Source organism: Panthera pardus, unplaced genomic scaffold (assembly GCF_024362965.1).
Source record: "Panthera pardus isolate Hobbes unplaced genomic scaffold, ASM2436296v1 HiC_scaffold_17, whole genome shotgun sequence".
Lineage (NCBI taxonomy): Eukaryota > Metazoa > Chordata > Mammalia > Carnivora > Felidae > Panthera > Panthera pardus.
In genome coordinates, this window is record NW_026526732.1 from 35,186,144 (window position 1) to 35,213,450 (window position 27,307).

Genomic DNA, 27,307 nt, shown 5'->3' on the forward strand with positions numbered 1-27,307 from the left:
AATATTCTTTGTCATTTAAAGCTCTTAGATAATCCGACTGGATGCCTAAATTACAGGTCAGTTTTCTGTTCATGCAGTTTTCTGGCCACAAGATGGCGAAATTTTGTTGTTTTCTTTATTCTCTAATAGCAAAAAAGAAATTTTACCCTTTTGCAGTTTTGAAAGTTGAAAACACCCAATTCCTTAAAAAGTCTGATAAATGTAACATGGACTTTACATTCTAACTTTTAAAAGGGTCTTAAATGCTTTGGATTTTCACAATAAAGATTTCCTCTTTTGTGTAGGAATACTGATTTAGACTATTTCTATACAAATGCAAATATCCCGTGATGAGATCAAAGCGTCTGTAAGTATTTTCATTTGTTTTTCTTTTCCCTTACATAGTCAAAGACAGTGCTGTTGGAATTCAGAATTGATAAAGACTTTACATGCGACTGGGTTGAGTTTTCAAAATACACTGTCACTCTGGTATTTTTAGCCTTTGTCCTTGACACTGTCCAAGTTTCACAAACTTCTTTGACGCTAAGATTTTCTTTGAGGAAGCAGTGGCAGATCAAAATACATTTACTTTGTGCACCAAATTGGGAATTAGAAACAAGATTTGCATTTCAGAAATGTGATGTAATTTTCATTAACATTTAGGGTCTATCTGCTTTAAGAGGATTCGTGGTCTTCCCAACTTACCCTGGTCAGAAGCTCATTCATTTCCATCACGAGGGTGTTCAGATTGCCCTCTGCCAATTGAATGAGCCTCTCTGGGGCTCGCTGAGGTGAGAGCAAATGCTGAAAAACATTTCCATAAACATTTTAGTAAATGGTTTTGCAGTGATCATGGGGTTGAACATTTAACAGAACAGTTTCCCTTTATATCCGAGGTATTTAGCCTTCTCACCTTCAAAGAAAAGATAAAGAAACCATTTCAATTGGGCACATATCTACAAAGTGCTATGCAGAAGAATATCCTGGCAAGTAATACAAATTGCAGTCATGTATTGAGATATTACTCTGTGCTAGGCTTTTTTTTTTTTTTTTTTTTCATGTAATTCCTACAACAGTTGTATGAGGTAAATGCTATTTTGTCTTCTGTCTGAGCAAACTATGGCTCTAGGAAAGTTAAAACTTACACAAGACCACATGGCCAGTAAGGGGGACAGTCAAGATGAACCATGCATGATTGTTTCAGGCTCCCACTTCAACCAAACAGAGATACTGTTTACAAGAAAGAAAGAGAACGGGAGCCTGTGACAGAGGGACCTGGCCGGGCACTAACTAACTGGTCTGGCCTCGATGTTGGAGGAGCTGGTCTGCCACTCATAGCACTGCTGTTTTCTTCTCCTGTTGAACGTAATCAATCTCACAGAACACTAACGTTAGACAGGGGCACTCTCTGACAGTAATGAATGAAAGAAAACACGAGACCATTCCATAATCGTGTCTACACACAGACAAATCCATTGTCTCTGTGCAGACCACAAAAATACCAAAAATTCATTTGCTGTCAAATCTGAGTGACCACTGCCTCTTAAGAAAACATAGCGTTAGCCTCCCTTGTTCTTCCCTCCTTCTAGATAAGATTCATTAGAAGAATCAATTACCCCCAATTCCTAACCCAGCCCAAATCCCTGCTTCCTGAAACCTGCCCCCGAACACCGAGCACAAACCCAAATGCTCTAAGTCATTTCTACTACCCTCTTATTGAGACATGCCCCAATTCCCCAAGGTGTTCGGTGTCCCTAGTTGCAATGAGTCAATAAAGGCTCTGTTCTCTGTGGTCTCTGGCTGCAACCAGAGCAGTGACACAGGAAAGGGACTGAACAAAGAGGTAAAATATTACCATCTAAAAATATCGAAATAGGATACCAAGCATCTGGGTATTAAATAAATTGTAGAAGAAGAACAAAAACACAGAATCAAGAAAGGCTGCGCTTTAAGGAAAATCAAGGTTGTGTTGACCAGCACTCAGTCAGCCCTCGGGAAGTACTGTGTCGCCTGGCTTAGGTGACAGCCACAGATTGGAACCTTTTCCCATAGGGCCTTTGCTCCTTTATCTGGTGCTTATGTATTATTTTAAAAATTGCTTATGTCCTCCTGAAGTATTGGCTTTCCTAGTTTAGTTTCCTTTCTTTGTATTCCTTCTGTGTGCAGCAGGTCCCCCTCATCCACAGGGGACACATCCAAAGATTCTCAGTGGATGCCTGAAACTGCTGATAATAAGGAACTCTGTGTATACCATTTTTTCCTTATGTCTATGTACCTACGATAAAGTTTAATTTATAAATTAGGCACAGTAAGAAATTTACAACAATAATAAAATAGAACAGTTATAAAGACATACTGTAATTAAAGATATGTGAATGTAATCTCTCTCTCTCTCTTTCTCAAAATATCTTGCTGGACTGTACTCACCCTTCTTGTGATGATGTGAGACGATAAAATGCCTACATAATGAGATGAAGTGAGGTGAATGACACAGGCACTGTCATGGAGCATTAGGCTACCTACTGACCTGGTGAGAAGTCAGAAGGAGTCTCATCTGCTTGTGAACCATGGTTGACTGTGGGTAACTGAAACCATGGATAAGGGGGAATAAGGAAAATAAATGACCAGCGTCTTCCTTATAAAACTCTTTACATTCCTGAATGCCAGGCCTACAAGGTAAACTCAGATTCCGCTGTCTAGCTTTCAAGGTTGTCCTTCATATCACCCTGTTCCACTGCAGTTTCTAGCTTTATGTTTTACTAGCATGCTGCCTTCTGATATCGAACAGACAGGCCTTGTGAATTCTCAGCTCCGCCTCTGCTCACCTGCTCTCTTAGCCTCCATGACAAGAGCATGTATGAGCCCAGGGCCAGGAGGGCCACATCACTGGCAGGCTGGGCCCTTCCAGGGAAGTCATTTTCTCTCTCTGAGCTTTACAAAGGTGGTTTCATCCTCACCAGCCCTAAAATTACAGTGGCCTCTATTCAAATCCTGGCTCTGCATTTAGTAGCTATGTGATCTTGTGTCTCTAACTTTTCTGTGCTTTAGTTTCCCTACCTGAAAACAAACAAACAAACAAACAAACAAACAAACCAAAACCAAAACATAAAAGATACCGTATTTCTTTCCTACTTCTTGGAGTTTCTGTAAGATTTATGTGATAATTCATGTAAGACTTTAGTCACTTAATTGCTTAGCACAGAGATAATCATCAGTAAGTGTTAGTCTCACTGTCATCGCTATTGGTTTCTTCTTCTGGAAAAGAGGAATAATAATGCTTACCTTAAAGGCCATGATCCAGATTACAGAATATATTCCCCTAGAAGAATATCTGCCAGTGCCTAGTGAATAAGTCTTAGGTTTTTCCTCCAGACCTTGCCAATATTTCTCTGCCTATTAAAATTGTGTCTATCCTTCAAGTTCCAACACAAATGATGCTCTCATTAATAATGCATTCTCTGGTTATTCTGAATATTACCCATTTCTCCAATCTTTGTAATCTATTGTAAATCAAATTTTTATAAAGCACATGGTGATTATGCTGATTGTTTAATTATTGTTTTAAGTACATAGACTGTAAGCTTCCTGAGGGTAGTGACCACAGGATAGGAGTCATGAAACCCCCAGGGGACCAAGAACAATACTGAAATCATCCAGAATTTCTCAAAAACCAAACAAACAAACAAACAAAAAAAACAAACCAAACCAAACCAAAACAAAACAAAAAACACCTGACCATTGACTGATAGTATATAAAGTAGTTACTTTTCATTTTGTCATTAGATGAAACCCTAATTTCCTTAACGTTTCCTCCTATCTCACCAACTACCACAAGGTTCCACAAGGTTTTAGATTAGTGTTACTCAAATTAGTTCTTGTTGAAGTATTTTCAAAGGTCTGCTAGCTCTCCAGTTCCAAATTTTAATCTTGTGCTTTCACTTTGACAGGAAACTTAAATGTTAATGTAAGCATTTCTGGAACTCAGGCTGGGCACCTGAGAGACGGATAGGACCACATGATCTCAAAACCTATCTTTGCATGCATATTTGATCATATGGCAGATCGAGCGCATAAATCATTGAACTTGTCAAGTGATGCCAAATGTCATTTTAGGGCCCCTTGCAAGGGGCTCTGTAGTTCATATTGTGGAATAGTACAAGTTACATGCAACATACTGATCAAAGAACCCGTGTGGAAGTAGTCAGGATTCTTGTTGCAATTTGCTTTCAGCAAAAATCATCTGTTATTTTATATTAATGTTTTTAATTTTAATTTTACTGGTTTTTTAGGCTTTTGTAAGGATTAATGTGTTTTGATTTTATAGAGCTCTAAGTATAGGGAATTCATACCTGATTTTATGTTTGTACATATTTAAATAACATAATAAAGCTGATTTAGGCCAAGCACTGGGGGTACATAAGCCTCTTTCCCTTTATAACAATCTGTATATTATAGTGCTCAAATTTGAAATGTACTGCTTTAGAAAGTCTCTGAATTTCCTCACTCGCTGCTTTCCTTGATTTGCGGCGATGGGAAGAAAAATTTCTCAATGATGGCCCCTTGGGAAGCTTCTGTCATATTTTCCCTGGCTCTTACTGTCACTGCTCCAACCTACCTTTAGTTCTTGAGTCCTATTTTCAAGGCCATACAGCATCGTATATGGGGCAGGCAGCGGGCCAGTGAGGTTGACGCTCATGGCCATCTGCTCCAGGCGAGCCAAGTCACCGAGAAGAAGGCCCGTGCATTCATCTCCACAAACTGTGAGAGGGAAACAACACAGAATATTTACTTCTGTTAAGTATCCCAGGCAGATGTTCAGAGATTTCAGCTATGAAATATTTTATGGCCCAAGTATAATTCTGCTAGAGATGCTGCTGCTCATCTTAGATAATTAACGCTTTCAGATGGATGACAGTTGGAAAAAAAAAAAAAAAAAAAAGAAAAGAACAACAGAAGAGCAGACATGCCTGTTGCCCAGAAAGCTGAAATATGGACAGCGACATAAGCTGAGGAACCAAAGAGGAGGAGCAAACGGATTTTGAGGGAAACAAGCATATTGCAGAAGTACGAGAGGTAAGGCGTGCAACACAACATTATAAATGTTCCAGAATTTCCGCATAAGCAATCTAGAGGACATCTGGAACTAGGAAATAAAACATGCTCCAGTGTCTAAAAATGCATGTGGAGTATCTGTAGCAACTGGGTCTCTACCCACTTTGCGTACCGGGTACACCGCATATCCCCAAACTGTACAACGTTTCAGCTTGACAGCTACTGAAAAGAATTATTTAAAAAAAAAAAAAAAAAAAAGAAAAGGGAAAGAACTTTGCTTTTTATAATTTGTGGTCTTTTGCTCGTGATAATGTATTGATTTATTTACTTACTTACCTATGTACTTGCCAACTTCTCTTTAGGCTTTCAGCCCATGAGCACCCGTCATTCCACATGCTCTCACAAATTCCTGCTTTGCTAATTAACCCCATCCAGCCTTGTGGCTAAATTATTGAGAAGGGCCAGGAAAATGTTATTCCTTAAGCAGCCCAAAGTGTTAATGTTCTATGTATAATATTTCCAACAATTAGAAAGAGGACTACTCAAATTTGGTGTGGTAGATGGGGGGCTGGTGGTAGAGTCATTAGAGCGAAAAAAAAAAAAAGGATTGCCTTTTCATTATTAGATTCGTTTCATAAGCAGTAGGATTTCTACAATGAAAAGACATGAATTCTTTTGTAGGATTTTAAATATATCCGTAGTCAGTTCGAACTTTTCAGTTCAATTGTTTTTTTCCTCTACCCTTTGCATCAGAGCAGTGAGATGCAGCTTCTCCATGCCAAGGAGCATGTCCTACCGTGTTTATGATACGCATTTATGAATATGGTTATAATTTCCCGCATATATGCAACAGAAGGAGGTATCAAAACTATGCATATTAGAAGAGAGGTAAATACGTAACATGGAAGATACCAAGCCTGGAGCAGGTTTGGACCATGCCCCAAATTGGCAAGAATTCAATTAGGTCTCTTCACAGCACTCCCCTGAGCTGCCTAATGGAGAGAAAACTATTAACTGAAGCTTGTAACTAAAGAGAAGTAGTACAGAGGGTGATTTTTTGATAGGACAGCAGTTAGAGGTGAGTTACAATATCCCCTCACAGGGATTAAACTGCCCCAGCAGGGCTTTTAATAAATCAGCTCCTTACAGGTGATACCTGCAACTGTACAGCTGCACCTGCAGGAGCTTCTCCAGCGGAGCGAACAAAGAGGCTTTGGACGCAGGAGCCGAAGTGTGGGACTAGAGCTGTGTTCTCTTCCTCTTCTGCTAACCAGAATGAAAGGGAACTTGCTCTGCATGGAAACTCAGTGTAAAGAACACAGCATCGCACCTTCCCGCTCCCAGTTCAATGCGAGTCCTGGAGAAGCTTTACCACGCTTGTCTACATGAAACACTCACAGAAAACACAACCTGCAACATAATTAGGTGCCGAACTGACTGTGCCTAAACATCAAGACACAGTCTGGTTCTCAAATGTTAGTGGGTCTCAAAATCATCTGAAGAATGTTCTGGCTTCTGATTCTCTGACCGAGAACGTGCTTTCCTAACAAGCTCTCAGGTAAATACTGATACTTCTGGTCTAGTGGTAACCAGATTGGCAGCAGTGACGTCACCTGGGAGTTTATTGGACATGCACAATCTTGGGCCACTCTAGATCCAGTGGATCAGAATTTGCATTTTAGAAAGATTCCCATGTGATCTATACATGTTAGTGTTTGAAAAGCAGTGCTGCAGGCTGGTTGGTCTCCATTTTGGCTGCACATTAAAGCCATGTGGGGATTTATAAAATACAGATATCCACGTTCTTCCCACCTCCAACGTCAGAGCATCTGATTTCTTGGGTCTGGGGTAAGGCCCAGGAATCAGGATTTTTAAGAGATTACAGAGGATCCTATCATGCAGCCAGGGTTAGAACCACTGTTCGAGATGATAAGCTTCAGGGATGCTTAGTCTAAAGAAGCAAGATATCATTTTGCGTGTTGTCTCCTCTGCCTAGGACACTTCTCCCTCCATCTTCCCCTATGTGGCTCCTGGATGTTCAGGTCAAGTGCTCAAGGGTTACTTCCTCAGACGGGAAGGCCATGATGACTCTGAAATTACCGTCTCCCCCAATCACCCTGGCATTCCCTTTGTCTTGGTATCTTACTAATTTCGTGTATGACTATCTTATTACTTTATGGCTTCTTCCACACCAGAGAAGGGACCTCAATCACCTTTGGTCACAGTGTTTAGGAATGGTGCCTTGCACATAGCAGACATAGTGAAATATATTTGCTTACTACTATCTTTGTAAAGAAGAGCAAAAAGTATTTTGGAGAAGATCAAAGTGTTAGAAGAAGAGAGGGAAATGGAGGGAAGGAGGGAGAGAGGAAGAAACAGAGTGGTCACACAGGAATTGTCTAAATGGAAGAAAGTGATAATGAGATGGGAATGAGAGAGCCACACAGATAGGTGAGGAACAGGAGAACACAATAAAAACAATGGTAAAAGAAAACTGTCTTGTGATTAGAGAGGCAGAGACCACGAATGTCGGGAGATGGTTGTTACTATGCCCGCATAAAATAATTCAGTTTCTTTTTCTTTTGAGGTAATTCAATTTTGACCCAGGAAAGAGTTATTGGGCTGGAGGAAGGGCAAGAAAAAAGATATAAAATCTTATCAAGAAAGAAACAACACAGACGGGTTACAGACCAGATAAAGGCAATGCTCGATTCTGGAGTGGATTAAAAATGGTCACCACTTCTTTCCTGCTCTCCCAGTATGAGGTGGGGTCCATTTCTCTCCCCTTGAATCTGGGTTGAATTTATGACACACTCTGACCCACAGAGGGTGTCAGAGGAATACCGTGGGACTCTTGAGCCACAGCTTCAAGGGGTTCAGCATTTTCTGCTTTCACATTCTTGGAACCCCGCAGCCTTATGAATAATCCCAGATGAGCCTTCTTGAGGAAGAGAGGCAGCTGTGAGCAAGAGAAAGGCAGGCCCCACCATTCCAGCTGTGGCCCCATTGTGTGAATAAGGCCCCCCTGGCATGACAACAAAAGAACTGTCCACTGGAGCTCAGCCCAAATTGCCAATCTACAGAAACCCGAGGATATATACAGTTGTTGTTTTAAGCTATTGGATTTTGGAGTGGCAGCGATACACAACTGGTACTCTGTCCCAAGTTTTGTCAAGTGTGATTTAGAGTTCAAATTCAGATCAGGGACTTATGAGTTGAAATTCACAGGCTAAAAACAAATACTAGTAAAGATGATTAATTTTATTAAAAGTTAGGAACGTAACAGAGGTTCCTTTCCCATTGAGGCCAAGTTCATCATTGTAAGAAAGTTCCATCCAACTTCTAGTGAAGATGGATTTTGGGCAGATGTTCCCAGGATGTAAGCAAGCAATATGCTCTTTTTCACTTTCACGATCTTGAAAGATACTTCACAATAGGATGTCTCGCCATGCTTTTTAGGGCAGTGTGTTCTTCAGGAATCCTTTGCTAACCCTTTCTCTAATGTATTTATAATTGATAACCTACCTATTTCCAAGAAGAAATTGAGCCAATTCACTGACAATAGTGTGGCTAGAGGCTCCTCACTGATGGCTCCAGAAATTTCCAGGGAAGAGTTTTCTCAGTGTTTACTTCATACAAGAATAAATCAAGCACTGGAATGCAGAACTAGATCTGATTTACTGTAATACACTACAGAGTAAATTGGTGAGCTAGAATGCCAAGAGGCATGATAAATACTGATTTTTCTCTCATTTATTCTACCCCCTGCCCATCTGTTTTGGTTCCTCATCTTCAGTTGTTGAAATGAAAATGTATTTAATTGCTCTTCCAAGGATTCATACATTCCATTTTATGTCTCTGTGTCCAAAGGTCTATTATTATCTCATGTGTTATGGTCTCTGCATTTGCTTTTTGGGGAACAAAGTATGAGCACATTTCCATAAGTGAGAGGGAAGTTTTATGGTATGCTCCAAGTAATATAGTAACATCTGTCCAAATGGGTCAGAAAGACTTATGGATATGACAGCCATGGGGATTTTTTCAAAGCTTCTATATAAGTCTAGTTCATGCAGTTATAAGAGAAACACATACGGAAATGTGCCTTTTACATAATGGTTGGTTATTTTATTTTGACACAAAATATTTTACTTATACCACAAGTTACTTTTATTTGCCCTCAAAAAGTCTGAAATGTCTGGCAACAAACACTGAAAGTGGGATGCAAAGTAAAACCACATTTAATTCACTATGAGAGCGAAGCTTTGAAGAGTGTATAGAGACATGGAATACTCACGTTATGTAAACAATTGTTCTTTGATAAGGGTGCAGTAACAACTCAGTGTAAATTAAACACCTATCTTATAATCAGGACCCCAAAAGAACCTCTTCAAACCATTCTACTCAGTAAGAGATAAGGTTGTAATGTGAGATCCTGCCTAAACTGCATGGAAGCAAAAGCAAATATTTCAAGACTATGATTATATTTTGCATGACTAAATGTTTCTGAGGCTTTGCCTATAAAAGTGTCAGGATAAATTTGTGTCTAATATTAACAAATGCGGTACTAAATTCAGATCGTTATAGCTGGGCACATGTAAGGGACAAATCATACAGCTGATATTACAGATCGTTCTGCTAGCAATTAGTACAAAATACTGCATTTCTACCAGAGTCCCCCATGCATAATAACTACTGGCTTACTGTCACAAAAAATTCACACACTACATCCACACCAAAGAAGCTAAAGCTGAAATGAGTGCATGGAGTATTTTTGAAAAGGCCAAACCCATTAACCAATTTTAGGTAAAGAGACATAAATTGCCTGCTCTGATAAAATAGGGATAAATGAATAAATAAATATACATTGCTAACAAAAGATACAATTTGAGTACTTATACTCATGGTTTAATTTAACTCTTTTACATCAAGGCCCTTGATAGTTCCTAGGATATGGGTTTTATATTTCTCTCTTTTCCCTTTCCCCTTCAAGAAGAAACTTTTAGAATGGCATATACCTAGAACTTATTATTATGTAGAAATAATATCTTCTAAAATTTGGTTTTAAACTGAGTGAGAAGAGGTTGTTTTGCCTGTTATTTCTTTGAATAAAGGAAAAGGTTCTGTAGGCTTTAGATGAGGCTGATGAATTTGTTCATGTACCAAGTTATTTTATATATTGTATATAATTTATGTATTTGATATATTATATAAATTTTTACATATTACTTTTAACTTAATTTTTAATACTTATATATATGTTCAAAAAATTCTGTACATAAGTGCATATGTGTGTGTACATATATAAATGTGTGTATATGTATTTATATATATTTATATGTATATGTATGTGTATGTATATATATACGTATATATGTGCGTATATATATATACATACATATATACGTATGTATATATATAGATACATATGTGTGTATATATATATATGTATATGTATATGTATATATATAGAACACAAGTTCAAAATGGCTCAAGAATGGCGTATATTTTCCAAAAAAAGAGGAAACTTTTTTGCAAGCTCTATAATAATATGGGATAGTAACTTTTATTTATATAATATTCACTACAGAGCAGGCAATATGTTCTTTCTTGCCACCGTTATCTCATTTAATGTTCACAGCAATTCTGTGAAATAAATACTATTAATATTCTCATTTAAAAGATGAGAAAAGTAGTCATAATCATCACATTTATGAGTCTATAAATATTTCCATGTGGAAACTTAAAGGAGAAAATATAAGGTGGTCATAAAGGGCATTTTCAGTGACTTGAAGAGCCTAGAATTAGAGATAATTATAGACAACCAGAAATCAGCCAACCTAAATATTTCATCAGAAACTGATAAACTGCACAAAACATCATGTTTTTGAAAAAAAATGGTCAAATAATAACCAGGATGACAATATGCTTAGAATTTATTGAGCACCTCTTGTGAGTAGGTTCTTCACATATGTGCATGTAGTATTTTGTTTCCATTTTACAGATGATGAAATGAGGTTTAGAAAAGATCTAGAAATGATGTCACACAACTTGTACGTGGCCAGCCAGGATTCAAACGTTCTAGAGCCATACCATGACAGCATATACTTCCTGGCATCAGGAGATGGTCTGTTACAGGGACACCACAGAAAAGACAATTTGACTATGTTACTTATAAGACTTCCTCTAACTTGAAGATCATATGATTCTATTGTTCTTCGAGGTCATTGAACTGCTTGGATCTCGAACAGTGAAAACTGTAACCAAATGGAGTTTATTCTTAAAATAAAGCCTGACAGAAATTTAAGACTGATCCTGGATATGAAGGTTCAACAGCAAAACTCCTCCCATTAATAGCACAGCTTTCTCAATGTGATCTGCAAACCACTGAGACTGAGCACCAGTAACTGGGAAAACTACCTAGAATCAGAGTGATAGTTGCTGTTCTACAATCTCATAATCCCAGACCTATGCTAAGAAGGTTGACAAAAGTCTCAAAGCATCTTTTACTAACAAAACAGGTGCCGATAAAGTACAAACAGGATGAACAGAAGTTGCTTTTATAGATTCCATGATTTCTTGATTTGAACAACCTATGGCAGCTTAGAGATGTAGAAAACTACAGTAGACATACTGGCTTTTGAGTCCCACTAGGGATTAAGTGGGAGCAGAAAGAGGATGGCATTTAAAGGGCTAGGATGGAGGGTGATCACATGTCCCACAAGCAAAGCCATAACTCATTAAACAGCATCAGGAGGTCAACGGATGTTTTCTCAACATCTTTTATTAGGGAATGTCTCATTTTCTTTACAGCGACCCACCCCATTTCACTATCTTCTTCCTACTCTCATTTACAGGGAGCAATAATTGCCATTAGCAATCATCTCTGATTACAGGAGTGCAGCCGTGTTGTAGTGACAATATACGGGCCTCTGCATTATTGTGATAAGATCCTTGCTGACAACTGGATATTAAAAAAAATAATCTTGACCATCTCTGCAGATCAGTGTCAATGTAGGATGAAAACTCAGACCTTAGCTTTCACCAAGTGGCTGAAAGATGTATATTTTACAGAATTAAGGTGTGCTTATCACATTTAGCTAGGTTTACACCTTAGGTTGCGGATAAAAAACACACTTTATGATTGCTTTTGCAAAAGTGGCAAGCATAACCTCATCTTAAATGTTATATTTTAAATACATTTTAATTTATTTTAAATAATAAAGGTCTTATATTCCTAATACTCACATGTAATGAATAAACATAGGAAGCATCAATTTCATATTTGTAAAATCCTATTTCAGGCATTTTTGATGGAATAACATCTTGCCAACAGCTCCTAATTTTAATTTCTGTTCTCTATAAGAGTAATATATTTTACTATGCGACTCATAATCTATTTTAAACATCACATGAGTTGTTCTCTGTTAACTACTGATCTGTAGAAAATAGGATGTGAACAAATCTAACTCTTGTGATTCACAGTACAAAACTTTACTATTAAATAATGTCTTTCTTGCTCATTCTCAAATTTCAGAAAGGCAGGCAGTTGTTCTCATTTTATAAAATGATATGTAAATTGTAAATGAGGGATGGAAGAGGAGGTTGGATTTGTAGTAACCCAACGTACTAAGAAGTCCATCCTGATTTGGAAAGTCCAACAGATGTGTGTTCAGAACTCACCTACATGGGTAAGGGAAGAACATACTGTAGTGTCATCCCATATTATTCCTATTAGAAAAAAATAAAAAGGTTCTGAAAGTTATCTGAGCATGCAGCTAGTGTGTTTTTCACTTGCATAGATGGCAGGACTCCACATGACAATCTCTGATGAATAAAAATCCATTATAACTGCCACACAACTATCATAATGTTTTAAATCTTAGAGAAGAGGGCCTCAACAGTTAGCAGGAAAAAAAATCTATGTACATATTGACATACATGTATATTTATTTGTGTACCTATATATTTAACATTTTTAATTGTTAGCACATTTTATCTTTATTCTTTGTTGCAGTAACACCGGCTCTAGGCTCAAGAAGTAAATGAATAAAGAACTGAGTTAATTAATGTTGAATATACTGGGAAACCCATGTTTGCTTTCAGTGTTTTGCATTGGTAGTCAGCATAGAGGAAAGTAAGATTTCCAAGACAGACCTAGTTTCAAATCATTGCTCTGTTGAAAAGTCACTGTGAACCTTGGAAAAATCACTTAAATCACCTAAATTCAGTTTTGTTATCATAATACAGGGATGCTGCAATAATTAAAAGAAAAGCAAATAGTGCTTAATATAGCATCTGGCAGATGGTAAACTCCCAATACAGGTGAACTTTTAAGGAATTACTATTATGATGAACCATGTGTGGTGAAGGGGGCTTTGGAGGACACCTAGAATCCGAAGGCATATATATTGGTTAGCTATGACCAGGCACTGACTCTGATTGGTGAGGTTGACTACGTTGGTGGGTTGAATTTGGCTCACAATGAGAGACTCTGCTCTGTAAATATTTACTATTAAGGACATAGATTACTTGTTTAAATTCCTCATGACAGTAATGGAAATTCCATATATAAAAGGCTTACGTCCTACAAGAAATTCACCATTTGGATCCCATAAGATTGTAGCTTGCTCACTGGCAATTGTCTATGGCAGCTACAAGTCTATTTTAGGGACTTAGGTCCTCCAGAGAAGCTTGTCCATGATTTCTGAATTTGCTGTGTTACACAATCTCTACAGCACAATTTTACGTCCTTTGTTAAATAAATTAATTGTGTAACTAACGTTACAGTGAGTATATAGACTCTTTCCACCAATATGCAGCTCTCTTGAGATAATGCAATAATCATGCCCAGGTCATTTATTGTGCTTTTGTCTATTTTTTTTTTTAAATATACAAGTTCACAATAGGGCCAAATTAAATTATGTTTTCTAGAAAATTAACCAAAGAGAGAAAAATTAACTATCTAATGCACACTACTCACCTGAGTGCGTATTATCTAATAGGAAAAACAAGTTATTTTTTATAATCAGTACCATCTTAACAACAAGCACCACTTTATCTCCTTTCTTAATCAAGACAGCATGGGCTCTAAGCTCAGAAGAGGTTTTTCTCAGAAGACATTTCTCTTACTACATCCATATTCTCTTACCCAAACCAGGCTACCTTCATCCACTCCCACTCACAGGCCTTATAAAATTCCACTGTAATCACATGTGATAAACAGCTCTGCAGATCAAACATGCCAGGTGAATCATTCTTTGGTTTCTTGTTCTGATTTAGCTTAAGGATATAGAAAGATATTAAAAAGAGATTTGAAGGTAAGTCAGTTATGTCCTTATTTGTGTCTTGATTAATTATCTCACTTCAAAACTAGTAGTAGAAACTGAGTCCTGGAAAAGGCCAACATAATAGAAGCATGGTATATTTTTTCTCAACAGGAAAAAATTTTTAAATATGAGAAAAGAAGAAAAGTCTAAATATATTCTATGCAACAATTCTTACAGTTAACCTAATAAAGGGTAAGGAATAACATATCTATAAATCAAAATCAGTAATATTTAACAGCAACGTAAGGAAAATCTACACAGCATTTATAAAATAAGAATATGTCTTATAAATATCTTAAAATGTAAAAGAAATATTTATTTATAAAATAATTATAAACACATAAGAAAAGGTGTCTACCCATAAAAAAACCTCCATAACTTAACACTTCTTTGGTACAAGAAAAACATCACTATTAATTAATCCTCCAGAAAAATATTAAAATTCCCTGGACATAGCAATTGAACTGAATACCATGTAGAGCAATGGGAAATACATTTCTCTGGGGGACAAGAATAATGCAAATAAACATTATAAGGCTAATGTAACTCTAACTGACGTATTGGCACTTTTGTTACCACATGGGACCCTGGGAGATTTAAAATGTACCGATGTGAAAGAGAAAAAAAATGAGTTGAATTTTCTTATAAATTTATGTAAATGCATATAAAGTATTAATCACCAACAGAATAAGAACATAGAGCCACTGTTGTTGACGGGCAGAATGACAAATGTTCAGAAAATAATCCCATTATTTTATCTCTTACAGACTTTAATGTATTATTGCAATTTTTGTGCTTCACATCAAATGTGATCTTTATACTTCAAGTTTACTTCTGGATAATTCAGAAAATAGATGATTTAGGGATAAGTGGGTGACTTAGTCAGTTAAGTGTCTGACTCTTGATTTCAGCTCAGGTCATGATCTCATGGCTTGTGGGTTGGAGCCTCATGTTGGGTTCCACACTGACAGCACAGAGACCGCTTGGGATTCTTTCTTTCTCTTTGCCCCTCCCCCACTTGCTTGTGTGTGCATGCACACTTTCCCTCTCTCTCAACATAAATAAATAAGTTAAAAATTTTTCTGAAATAAAAGAAAATTGATAACTTAAAATTCAAGGACTGTTTACATTAGAGTTTATATTTGGAGCATCTATATAGTATCTAGTTAAATATATCAATGTTAATAATCTAATTTGAAAACAATATTGAAAGTAATGCAATTACATTAGAGGTCCAGTCCAATTATCATTAAAATATGTTATTATACTTGAAAAGAGTATATACATATATGATCAATAACTGAATATGATAATGTGTATGTATATTATATGTTACACTTTATCTTTGCCTCCCTTCAACCTTGAAATTTATTTTTATTTTAAATTTAATACAATCTCATGATTGAAATGCATTGAAGAAACAATTTAAGAACCTATGTCCCTAAACATACCCAGTCTTTACCTTTTTTTGGGCATATTTTAAAAGTCAGCTTTAATACATGGAGACTAAACGATGAATTGGTTAACCAGGAAATCAAAGAAGAAATAAAAAAAATAGTTGAAAACACATAAAAATAAAACACATGGTAAAAAATCCTTGGACTGCAGCAAAAAAAAAAGTTCTAAGAAGGAAGTTTATAGCAATACAGGCCTACCTCAGGAAACAAGAAAAATCTTAAATTAACAACATAACCTTACACTGAAAAGAGCTAGAAAAAGAAGAAAAAAACAAAACCCAGAGCTAGTAGAAGAAAGGAAATAATAAAGATTAAAACAGAAATAAATGAAGTAGAGACTAAAAACAACAATAGAAATGACCAAACCAATTAGGAGCTTGTTCTTTGAAAAGATAAACAAAACTGATAAATCTTTAGCCAGATTCATCAAGAAAAGAAAAAAGGATTCAAATAAATAAAATCAGAAATGAAGGAGGATAAATAACAACTGACTCCAGAGAAATTATAGGAGAATATTATGAAAAAGTATATGTCAACAAATTGAGACAATGTAGAAGAAATGGATACATTCCTAGGAACCTATAATCTTCCAAAACTAAATCAGGAAGATATAGGAAATTTGAATAGACCAATTCCAAGTAATGAAATTGAATCGGTAATAAAAAACTCCCCCAAAACAAAAATCCAAGACCAGATGGCTTCACAGATGATTTCTACCAAACATTTAAAGAAGAATTAATACCTATTCTCCTCACACTATTCCAAAAAATAGAAGAGAAAGAAAAACTTCCATATTTATTCTATGAGGTCAGTTTTAAATGAACTTGATATCAAAACCAGACAAAGGTACTACAAGGAAAAGAGAAAAACAGGTCAATATCTCTGATGATAACAGATGCAAAAATTCTCAACAAAATATTAGCAAACTGAAATCAACAACACATTAAAAAATAATTCACCAGATGGGGCGCCTGGGTGGCTCAGTAGGTTGAGCCTCCGACTAAGGCTCAGGTCATGATCTCACAGTTTGTGAGTTCCAGCCCCATGTCGGGCTCTGTGCTGACAGCTCGGAGCCTGGAGCCTGTTCTGGATTCTGTCTCCCTTTCTCTCTGCCCCTCCCCTGCTCACATTGTCTCTGTCTCTCTCAAAAATAAATAAACATTAAAAAAATTTTTTTTAATAAAAAAAAGTAATTCACCAGAATCAAGTGGGATTTATTCCAGGGATGCAATATTCAAAAATTAATCAGTATAGGGGCACCTGGGTGGCTCAGTTGGTTAGGCATTTAACTCTTGATTTTGGCTCAGGTCCTGATATCATGGTTTGTGAGATCAAGCCCCATGTTGGGCTGGGTGCTGACATCAGGGAGCCTGCTTGGGATACTCTCCCTCTCCCTCTGTCCCTCCTCCCCCACAAATAAATAAACAAACATTAAAAATTATTTAAAAATCAGTATAATACATCACATTACAAAATAAAGGGAAAAAAACATGATCATTCCAATATATGCAGAAAAACCATTTGACAGAATACAATATCCATTCATAATGAAAACTCTCAACAAAGTACATTTAGTGAGAATATTCCTCAATATAATAAAAGCTATATATGAAAAACCAACAGTTATTCATACTCAGTGGTGAAAACTGAGAGCTTTCCCTTAATATCAGGAACAAACAAGGATGTCCACACACACCACTTTCATTCAACATAGTGTTGGAAGTCCTAGCTATAACAATCAGACAAGAAAAAGACAAAAGGCAGCCATTGGTAAGAAGGAAGTAAAAATGTCACTATTTGCAGATGACATGATACTATGCACAGAAAACTCTAAAGGCTCCACCAAAAAACTGTTAGTACTGACAAATGAACTCAGTAAAGTTGCAGGGTACAAAATTAACATATAGAAATCTGTTAGGTTTCTATGCACTAATAATGAAGTAATACAAAGAGAAAGTAAGAAAGAAATCAATCTCATTTACAATTTCAGCAAAAATAATAAAATATATGGGAATAAACTTGAGGAGGTGAAAGACCTGTACTCTAAAAACTGTAAAACATTGATGAAAGAAGTTTAAGAGGACACAAACAAATTGAAAGACACTGCATGCTCATGGACTGGAAAAATTAATATTGTTAAAATGTCTGTTCTACCCAAAACAATCAGATTTGATAAAATCCATATCAAAATACCAATAGCATTTTTCATAGAAATAGAACAAATTATACTAAAATCTTCATGAAACCATAAAAGACTTCAAATATACCATGCAATCTTTAGAAGGAAGAACAAAAGTAGGAGAATCACAATTTTAGATTTCAGTATATACCACAAAACTGTAGTAATCAAAACAGTATTGTCTGATACAACAGACACATAGATCAATGGAACAGAATAAAGTGTCCAAAGAAAATGCCAGGCTTATATAGTGAATTAATCAACAACAAAGGAGGCAAAGCTACATGATGGGGAGAAGATAGTATATTCAACAAATGGTGTTGGTAAAACTGGACAGCTGCAAGCAAAATAATAAAACTGAACCACTTTCTTGTATCGTACAGAAAAATAAACTCAAAATGGATTAAAGACCTATATGTGAGATCTGAAACCGTAAAAATTCTTGGGGAAGACATAGGCATTACTTCTTTGACATTGGCCTTAACAACATTTTTCTAGATATGTTTTTTTCAGGCAAGGGAAACAAAAGCAAAAATAAACTGTTGGGATTACACCAAAATAAAAAGCTTTTGCACATCAAAGGAAACAACTAACCAAACTAAAAGACAACCTACTGAATAGGAGAATATATTTGCAACTGATATATCTGGTAAGGATCTAATATCCAAAATATACAAAAAAACTTCTACAACTCAACAGTAAAAAACCAAATAATCCAATTAAAAATCGACAGAGGACCTGAGCAGACATTTTCCCAAAGAAAACCTACAGATGGCGAACAGACACATGAAAGGATGCTCAACATACTAATCACCAGGGAAATTCAAATCAAAACCATGATGAGATATCTATCACCTTACACCTGTCAGAATGGCTAGAATCAAAAAGACAAAAAATAACAAGTGTTGGGGAGGATGCAGAGGAATCATTGTTCACTGTTGGTGGGAATGTAATCCATTGTAGTCACTGTGGAAAACAGTATGGAGGTTCCTCAAAAAGTTAAAAATAGAGATACCATATGATCTAGTAATTCTACTGCTGGGTTTTGGCCAAAGCAAATGACTCAAAAAGATATACACACCTCAATATCCATTGATAGATAAATGTGTAAAGAAGGTGTGGTATATATACACAGTGGAACACTACTCAGCCATAAAGAAGAATGAAATCTTGCCATTTGTGACAATATGAATGGAACTAGAGGGTACTGGACTAAATGAAATATGTCAGAGAAAGACAAATACTGTAAGATTTCACTTATAAGTGGAATCTAAAAAATGTAGCAAAAAACAGACTCTTAAATACAGAGAATAAACTGGTAATTGGCAGAAAGGTCAGAGGAGGATGTGTGAAATAGATTAAGGGGATTAAGAGGTACACATTTCTAGTTATAAAATAAATAAGTCATGGGGATGAAAAGTATAGCATAGGGAATATAGGTAATAATATTGTAACAATGTCATTTGGTGACAGATGGTGACTACACTTATGGTGACCATTGAGAAATGTACAGAATTGTTGAATCAATATGTTGTTCACTTGAAACCAATATAACATTGTATGTTAATTATACTTCAAAAACATACATTCATACATACATGCCAGCCAGCCTTAGCTTTTAAGATAACTCTCATAAAACTGGAGCATGAACAAAAATTCTAATTAAAATGCTATTAAGATTTAGACACACATAAGATGTTAAAACCAGAAATACTGGCATGCATAAATACACTAAAATAGGTAAGTATTGAAATAAAAGCTACTCCAAAATTTTACATTTCTATTTTTTAAAAATTTTTTTAAATCTTTATTTTTGAGAGAGAGAGACAGCATGTGAGCAGGGGAGGAGCAGAGAGAGAGAGGGAGACACAGAATCTGAAGCAGGCTCCAGGCTCTGAGCTGGCAGCACAGAGCCTGACGCGGGGCTCGAACTCATGAATCATGACCTGAGCCGAAGTTGGACACCCAACCGACTGAGCCACCCAGCCCCCCCCCCATTTCTATTTTTTAAAAAGTAATTGAGACCACTAATGTAAATGCCCTCAAGGCAAAGAATTGCATAATAGCCCCTCCCTAAATTTATAAACAACCTAATTTTAGATTATAACTTGTATCACCTATTATATTTAACTCTGATATTCAGTGTACTTTCTGTATGGCATTGCTGAATCCAGTAGCAGTTATAAAAAAAAAAAAAAGCGCAAACTGTTCTCCATTTATTATACCTATAGTGAAAATACTCATTCACTGTCACTGCTTCCAGGATCTGCAGTTCAAGAGAAAGTTTTGAAGCAGTATGCCCGTGGATTTCTCTGCAAGCTAGGAAAGAAATGTCAGTAGTAATTCAAGGCCTAATGTGTCTGTCCAGCCTATTACAAATCCAGGAGGATTCTGAAAAATGGCATGAACCCAGAGCTTTAATCTGTCACAAAGGCTAAGCCAACCCTATGTAAAACTGCAAACTCTGGGATGGACAAAATAAAATAAATTACGCCTCCAACAGCTTTGTTGTACGTCTTCCGGTAACTGACTAGAGCCTGCTGAGGATTTTCTCACCTCTCTTGGCTCAGTGGGATACAGACAAAAACAGCAGGCAAACAGCATAAGGTAGATAGCGTCAGAAAGAATGAAGAATAGCATTAGGTACTGCAGAGAAAGAAAGAAAAAAGGGTCAGTCTTTCTCATTGGAAAGGAGACAGAAATGGAACCAAGGCCCCCAGAACTAACGGCGGAGTTAGTATACGTACACACGCACTCCGTGCTCTCGCGCGCATGCCAGTGCTTGCAGCCGTCACACTTCCGCCCTGTGGCTCCAGGCCGGCACGTGCAGAGCCCCGTGATAGGGTCACAGGGGACGGGCAGCGAGCCATAGGGGTCACACTCACATTCTTGGCAGGAACCTCCAGGGCTGCTGGGGCTCCCAGTATAGCCAGGGGCACACCTGGATTTAAATAGTGAGAAAGCAGAAGAGATTAATAATAAGTCCTGTCTCTGGTTGAACAAAACTGATACCACGAGTCAATAGATGAGGAGCCAGCAAACTTTTCCTGTAAAGAACCAGATAGTACATAGTTTAGGCTTTTACAGATCAAGATAGAAAATCAAAATCATTCAGTGAGAGAAATACATTTGCAAACCTTTTTTTTGGGGGGGGGGGTTGATGGAATTCAAAACAAAATCATCATCATAATAACAGTATAAATTATTTTGTAATAATAATATAGTAATGTAAAATCAATCTACCAATGAGAGAAAGGAAGCTCTTGTTAAGGTATCAAATTTACCTAACTAGGGCTCAAATTTAGTGCTTCCTATCTTCATATTAATTGTAAATGTTTGCCTGTAACAACATTCTTAGCTTATAGTGCCAAACAGAATTAGGCAATGGGCCAAATTTTGTGGGTGAGTTTGCCAACCATTACTGTAGATTATAAATATTGTTTTGAAGTCTTTTTTTTAAATTAGAAATATTGACACCTGAACTTTCCTAGACTCATGTATTTAAAATCAAAATGACCAAATAATTCAACTCATTTTATTTATGAGCAAAAGAAGTAAGTTAAGTGACAATAAACTGGATTTTCTATTTAATTTTACTGGTCTTTCTATCACATCTTCCTCAAGACGGAATTTTCATTATAGATCCAAGGCAGCAGGTTAATGTTATGCAGACAAAATATATAACATTAATTTCAGAAATTAGAAAGAAAATCCAACTGGATGAACCCAAATGAAATCACTTCATTGACTATTCCACCCATTCATACATCCATTCACTTAAGTATAAGATGCTAGTAAGATCATATGCTCTGGGTTACCCAGTAGGGGTAACACATAACTATTGGTCCTGATTTAATTGTTAAACCACTTCCTATCTTTCCTAAAAGTCTCCTGGTTTGGACTGTGTGTGTGTGTGTGTGTGTGTGTGTGTGTGTGTGTATCTCATCAGCTAAATATAATCAACACCCAGAGTTTTTGTTCCAGAGACAAGCATGGGAGGAAGTTGAGAGACAGGAGGAGGTTGAAGCCAAAAATTATGAACATTAGGCAGATAATCCAGAACTATCTTCAGTAGCCTGGGAGTGTGGAAATTTGCACAGTTGATTGTGAGTGTTAATTTATCCTCTGCTGGTTAGAAAAGGCAAAACAAACAAACAAAAGTTATCTGTAAGTAGGTTTTTATACATTTGTAGTTTTAATTGTTATTTTATTTCCAATGTAAGATTATAAACACTCCATAAAAGTACCATTTAAGTGAGTCCACTTAAATGATTTCTTAACATTTGCAGGTGTAAGAATTCTACTCTAACCAGGTTGAGATTGATTAAATGCTCAAAGAGTTTATTACAAAAATACCAAAGATAAAACATGGGGAGGGGTTTCTACATTACAGGAGCATTCAAGACATGTAAGCAATTTTAGACCCGAGCTGATGAACTTAGGCAGGTCGTAAGGTGATTCAGATGATTTAAGAAGCTCTCAGAAGCGGAACAAATTTATTTGGACAGTTACAATAAAAATTTAACCAAGACCTTTGGTTTAATTTAGCTGAATAAAAGCAATTTTTCAGGGAAATATAACTTTATCATTTATGTTAGAGATGAAGAATGAAAAGCTGTAACAACATTTGAGACTGCAAAAACAATTCAAGCCATTCGCTTTTGATAGTGTGCGACACTGTTCGTCTATATACTATATGAACTGTCAACTCCTATTGATTAAACATTAATGGATATTAAAAAAGTAAATTTTCTATAATCACTTTGCCTTAAGATAGTAATTGTCATTTCAGGGCACCCTTGCAGTCTTTTCTATATACCTGCTTTCATAGATAGTGGTAACTTCAATTTATAAATGTAGTATACTACGGAACATTTTTTTTCATAAATTACTGCAGATAATACCCTTGTGTCCATGGATGCTTCCAGTCATCATCCTACTCATATTTACAAGGGCATGAAATGAATATTACCCTAACCGTGAATACCAAATATTCAAATTTGGACATTACAAATATATATAGTCAAAAGTTGTACACATCTCCAAAACAAATAGAAATATTTTTGGATTTTGTATTGCTTTGAATTCTTTAATTATCAATTTCTATTGTCACAGACATTGTGAATGCATTGTCATATATGTGTGTGTGTATATATATATATATATATATATATATATATATATATATAAAGTAGTGGATAGTGTTTAGATTTTCTACATATAGAATTATTTGGAAATATATTTTGCAACCTTGTAGAAACTTCATCGGAATTTATAAAATTTAATTATTTAGTTATCTGCTTATTTCCATTATTAACACAACCATTCCTGGTTATATAAAAGAAAACTTTTATTTTTTAATTATTATTATTTTTTAATTTGAAAAATTTTAAAGTTTATTTATTTTTGAGAGAGAGAGTGAGCATGAGCAGGGGAGGGGCAGAGAGAGAGAAGGAGAGAGACAATTCAGACTCCACTGTCAGCCCAGAGGCCTACATGGGGCTCAAGCTCATGAACAATGAGATCATGACCTGAGCCAAAACCATGAGTCAGACGCTTAACCAACTGAGCCACATAGGTGCCATATATATATATATATTTTGTAATAGAGAGAGAGCATGAGCAGGGGAGAGGAGCAGAGGGAGGGAGAGAGAATCTTAAGCAGACTCTACGCTCAGCACAGAGTCCAATGCCGGGCTCAATCCCACAACACTGGGATCATGACCCAAGCCAAAATCAAGAGTCGGATGCTCAACCCACTGAGCCAACCAGGCACCTCCAAAAGAAGACTTTGAAATGGGTGATGATTCAATTAATTAATATTGGTTTATGTTTGCAAAGAGATTGATAATTTAAGGAAGTGCTCCTAGAAGAACCCTGCAAAGGAGTGGGTAAAGCAGGACATGGAAAAGAAAGGAAACAATGGTATGATTTCAGGTGATGTCCCAGTCTTAGCCTAATACCATGGAAAGCCTGGAGTAATTATAAGCATAAGCATAAGCATGTGGACTTTTGTACTCCCACATTGGAGGAACGTGGGGTAAATTCTCAATCATTTTTGCCCCTCTTATGGGAGATGAGGTTTCCATGTAGGCATGTAGGCAGGGCACCAACAGTATCCTCTACATATTTGATCTTCACAATTTTAGTGTAAAGTAAGTAGACCATAAGCTATTCTGATACTGAAAAATGGGTCCTAGCTAAGTTGGTAAAGCTAGACTATGTCCATGGATAAAAACTTTATATTGTTATCAATTAATGCTAAAGCTATCATGTGTGTATAATATAGTTAATATTAGTTACTTTAGAGATAATACCTAAAACATACTAAAAGTGGTAGTGATATGCTTCAATATCCAGGATACTGATCTTATGGAAAATATGGACCCAGAAGATACTAATTACAACCTAACTAGACAGTCTGAAATTGTGCTTCTTAATTTACCATTTGTATTACAGTCAGTATTCAATTTAATAGATACATAAATACATTATCAGATTCTGTAAACAAAAAATATGGTGAACCAGAGGGGAGGTGGGTGAGGGGATGGGTTAAATAGGTGATGGGGATTAAGGAGGCCACTTGTGATGAGCAACAGGTGTTGTTATGTAAGTACTGGATCACTAATTTGTATACGTAAAACTAGTATTACACTGTAGGTTAATTACCTGGAAAAAAAATATGGTGAGAGGAAGCATTTAAATAATATTGTTTGCTCATTGGAAAGGAGCACCAAATAACAAACACTTTATTGTTTGTGTTCAAATTAAGAATGCTTGACACATTTACATTCTGAGTTATGTATATACTTGGTGGTATGGTACCATAGTGCTCAGAACAGCGACATGCACACAGATAGATTCAGCCAATATTTTCCAGTGCATTAAGATGAGAATTATGTGTAACTAGCTTTTTATTAACTACTGATAATATGCACATATATAGATATGTGCACACTCAAAATATACATGTGCACTAAATATAGCTATGTAGATATGTATACACTAAAACCTAAACTATGTAATTGTGAAATAATTTGGAAACTTTGAGAAAGTCGAAGATGGAAATAAACAACTCTCTTCAGAGATAGCGTATACATATAAAAGTAAAAATAGTTTTGAAGGCGTATGAACTACTAAGGAAAATGAAAACAAGTTATGAAAATAATGAATACTTTTCTATTGTGATCTGTTACTGTATGATCTCTATGTTTCATGACAGTTCGTACCGTTCACAGTACTGGCCTTCGTATCCTCGTGGGCAAGCTGTGCAGCGGTAATCATCGAGGCCTTCCATGACACAAGAAGGGCTGAAACTGAACCAGAAAGGGGAAAAAAAGATTGTAAAAAATCTTTTAACCTATTTATTTTATAGATTTAAGTAATTCTATCCATTATATAGACGAGTGAAACTTAACTTGGGGTGGTTATAAGTGCTGTATTTTATAATATAAATTTTTATGCAAAAGTAGGATGTCACAACTAAATAATGCTGATAATAGTCAACAAGTAAGTATGGTTGGCTTTCAATGAATTTGCAGTGCCTCGCACTGTGTAAACATTTTGAAATTTTAATAATTCTATGACAAGCATAAAAATATTAAATATCCAGCAAAAGTGTCCTATTTCTCATGAATTGAAAGAAAAGTATGACTAGAATTAGTGCACATTTGTCTGATAGAATATTACTGAATATTTTCCAAGTAAAAAAAAATGGTCCTAAAACCATATAATTTTTTTTCTGAAAGCTCAACCTAAATTGCCACTAGCCTTTGAACACAAAGTGTGAATAAATATTTCACTTAAAATAAGAGTGCCTTTTCTAATTTACAAACGGATTTCAAACTAAGTTTATTTTAAACACAAAGTAATGTGAGTTAATGTAAGAAGGGAAGGTGCTCTACATGAAAATGAGTAAGAATTTCTGATGATTTTATGATCTTTTCTATTAAGTAGGTCTTATATAATTTGCCCTGTTCTCACTACTGACTGGTAGACCACAGCCTATCAGAGTTTCTGATCATCTTACCCTACAAAAGAAATACTTAGCAAGACTTGAAAACTAACCTGCGCTAACATTTTAGGTTGTTACAAACTTCTTTCAAATATAAGTCGAGGATTCCCACTAGGTAACACTGCATGGTGCACTGGAAACTTAGAAGGAAAAATATATATTTGTTACAAAATGGTAATGCTGCAAACTCCATTCTTTTTCTTGGTCCACTAAAGAAGTTTATGCTGAAAAAGATAGATGGTGTATACACCAGGGCCACAACTCCTTTTGGTCAGGTGCCATTTGGACCCTATTTTAACTATCTTCTAGCACACTGAATCAATAGTACATGAATGAGTAATAAACTCTAACCTTTGCGAAAGAGGTGAGCAAATTGATCTACTACTCACAAACTCTATCCTTCACAAAATAGATCCACAAACACGTAATTGACACATTCTGGCAAGCTTTTAGCTCTTCAAGCTAAAGCTTGATGCTGAGTGCATCTGTACACACACACACACACACACACACACACACACACACACACACACACTCCTATGTCACATTTCAAACTGCTTATCTATCTATCTATCTATCTATCTATCTATCATCTATCTATCTATATATCTACCGATAGATACTTGGAAACAAATTTTTAGACATTTCAAGTGAAACTCTAGAGAGCCAACATAATTAAATTATATTCATTTACAGTAATATATCTATCTCAATTACTATGCAAGGATGTTATAATTCTCCTTGAATAGTTGATATAAACTTTTTTGAGTTATGATACTATGGTGGATTGAATGAAGTCCTATATCATGTGTAAGGACTTAATGAAGGAGGGTGTAGGAATCATAACTTACTGGAAGTTAGAGTTATTCTTTCTGCTCCCAACTCCCTCATCTACACTCAATCCTCACACTGTCTGCGGGGTCACTCTGAAATCCTTGTGCTTTTTTCTTGGGGGCTACCTTTTATATTTCCTTATGTTTGCTAATTCCAAATTTGCCTCATTAGGGTTTTTAAGATGTAGAGTTTGCCAGTCTATGTTGTTCTTGTGGATACTATAGAGATGAATTGGCTTCCCGGGTACCACCCCCTTCTCCTTTTTTCTATGTTCATCATTGGTTCTTTAACAGTCTCCTCTGCTGCAGGTTCCTATACATCATGTCCTTGACCTCTTCATGGGTCTCCCAGTTCAGTCTTCAGATTTCTTCTATCCTGTCCTGTCCTCTCTCCCCTAAATGGTCTCATTCCATCTTAAAACCTTTGCATCTACACTAACAGATCTAAAGCTGAGTTTTCCCCTCCA

The 27,307-nt window shown here is 36.1% G+C and overlaps 1 protein-coding gene across 4 annotated transcripts in view; it reads right to left on the bottom strand.

Moving 5' to 3' along the window:
* The window catches only part of LAMA2 (laminin subunit alpha 2), a 620,981-nt gene that overhangs the window by 147,842 nt on the left and 445,832 nt on the right, over positions 1-27,307 (bottom strand). For all 4 annotated transcript variants that reach the window (XM_053904501.1, XM_053904500.1, XM_053904503.1 and 1 more), the window contains 4 exons: positions 25,223-25,309; positions 20,741-20,934; positions 4,595-4,737; positions 685-783 (listed from right to left, as the gene is read on the bottom strand). In XM_053904501.1, coding sequence (XP_053760476.1) covers positions 685-783; positions 4,595-4,737; positions 20,741-20,934; positions 25,223-25,309 — 523 coding nt within the window. The remainder of the gene's footprint in view (positions 1-684; positions 784-4,594; positions 4,738-20,740; positions 20,935-25,222; positions 25,310-27,307) is intronic.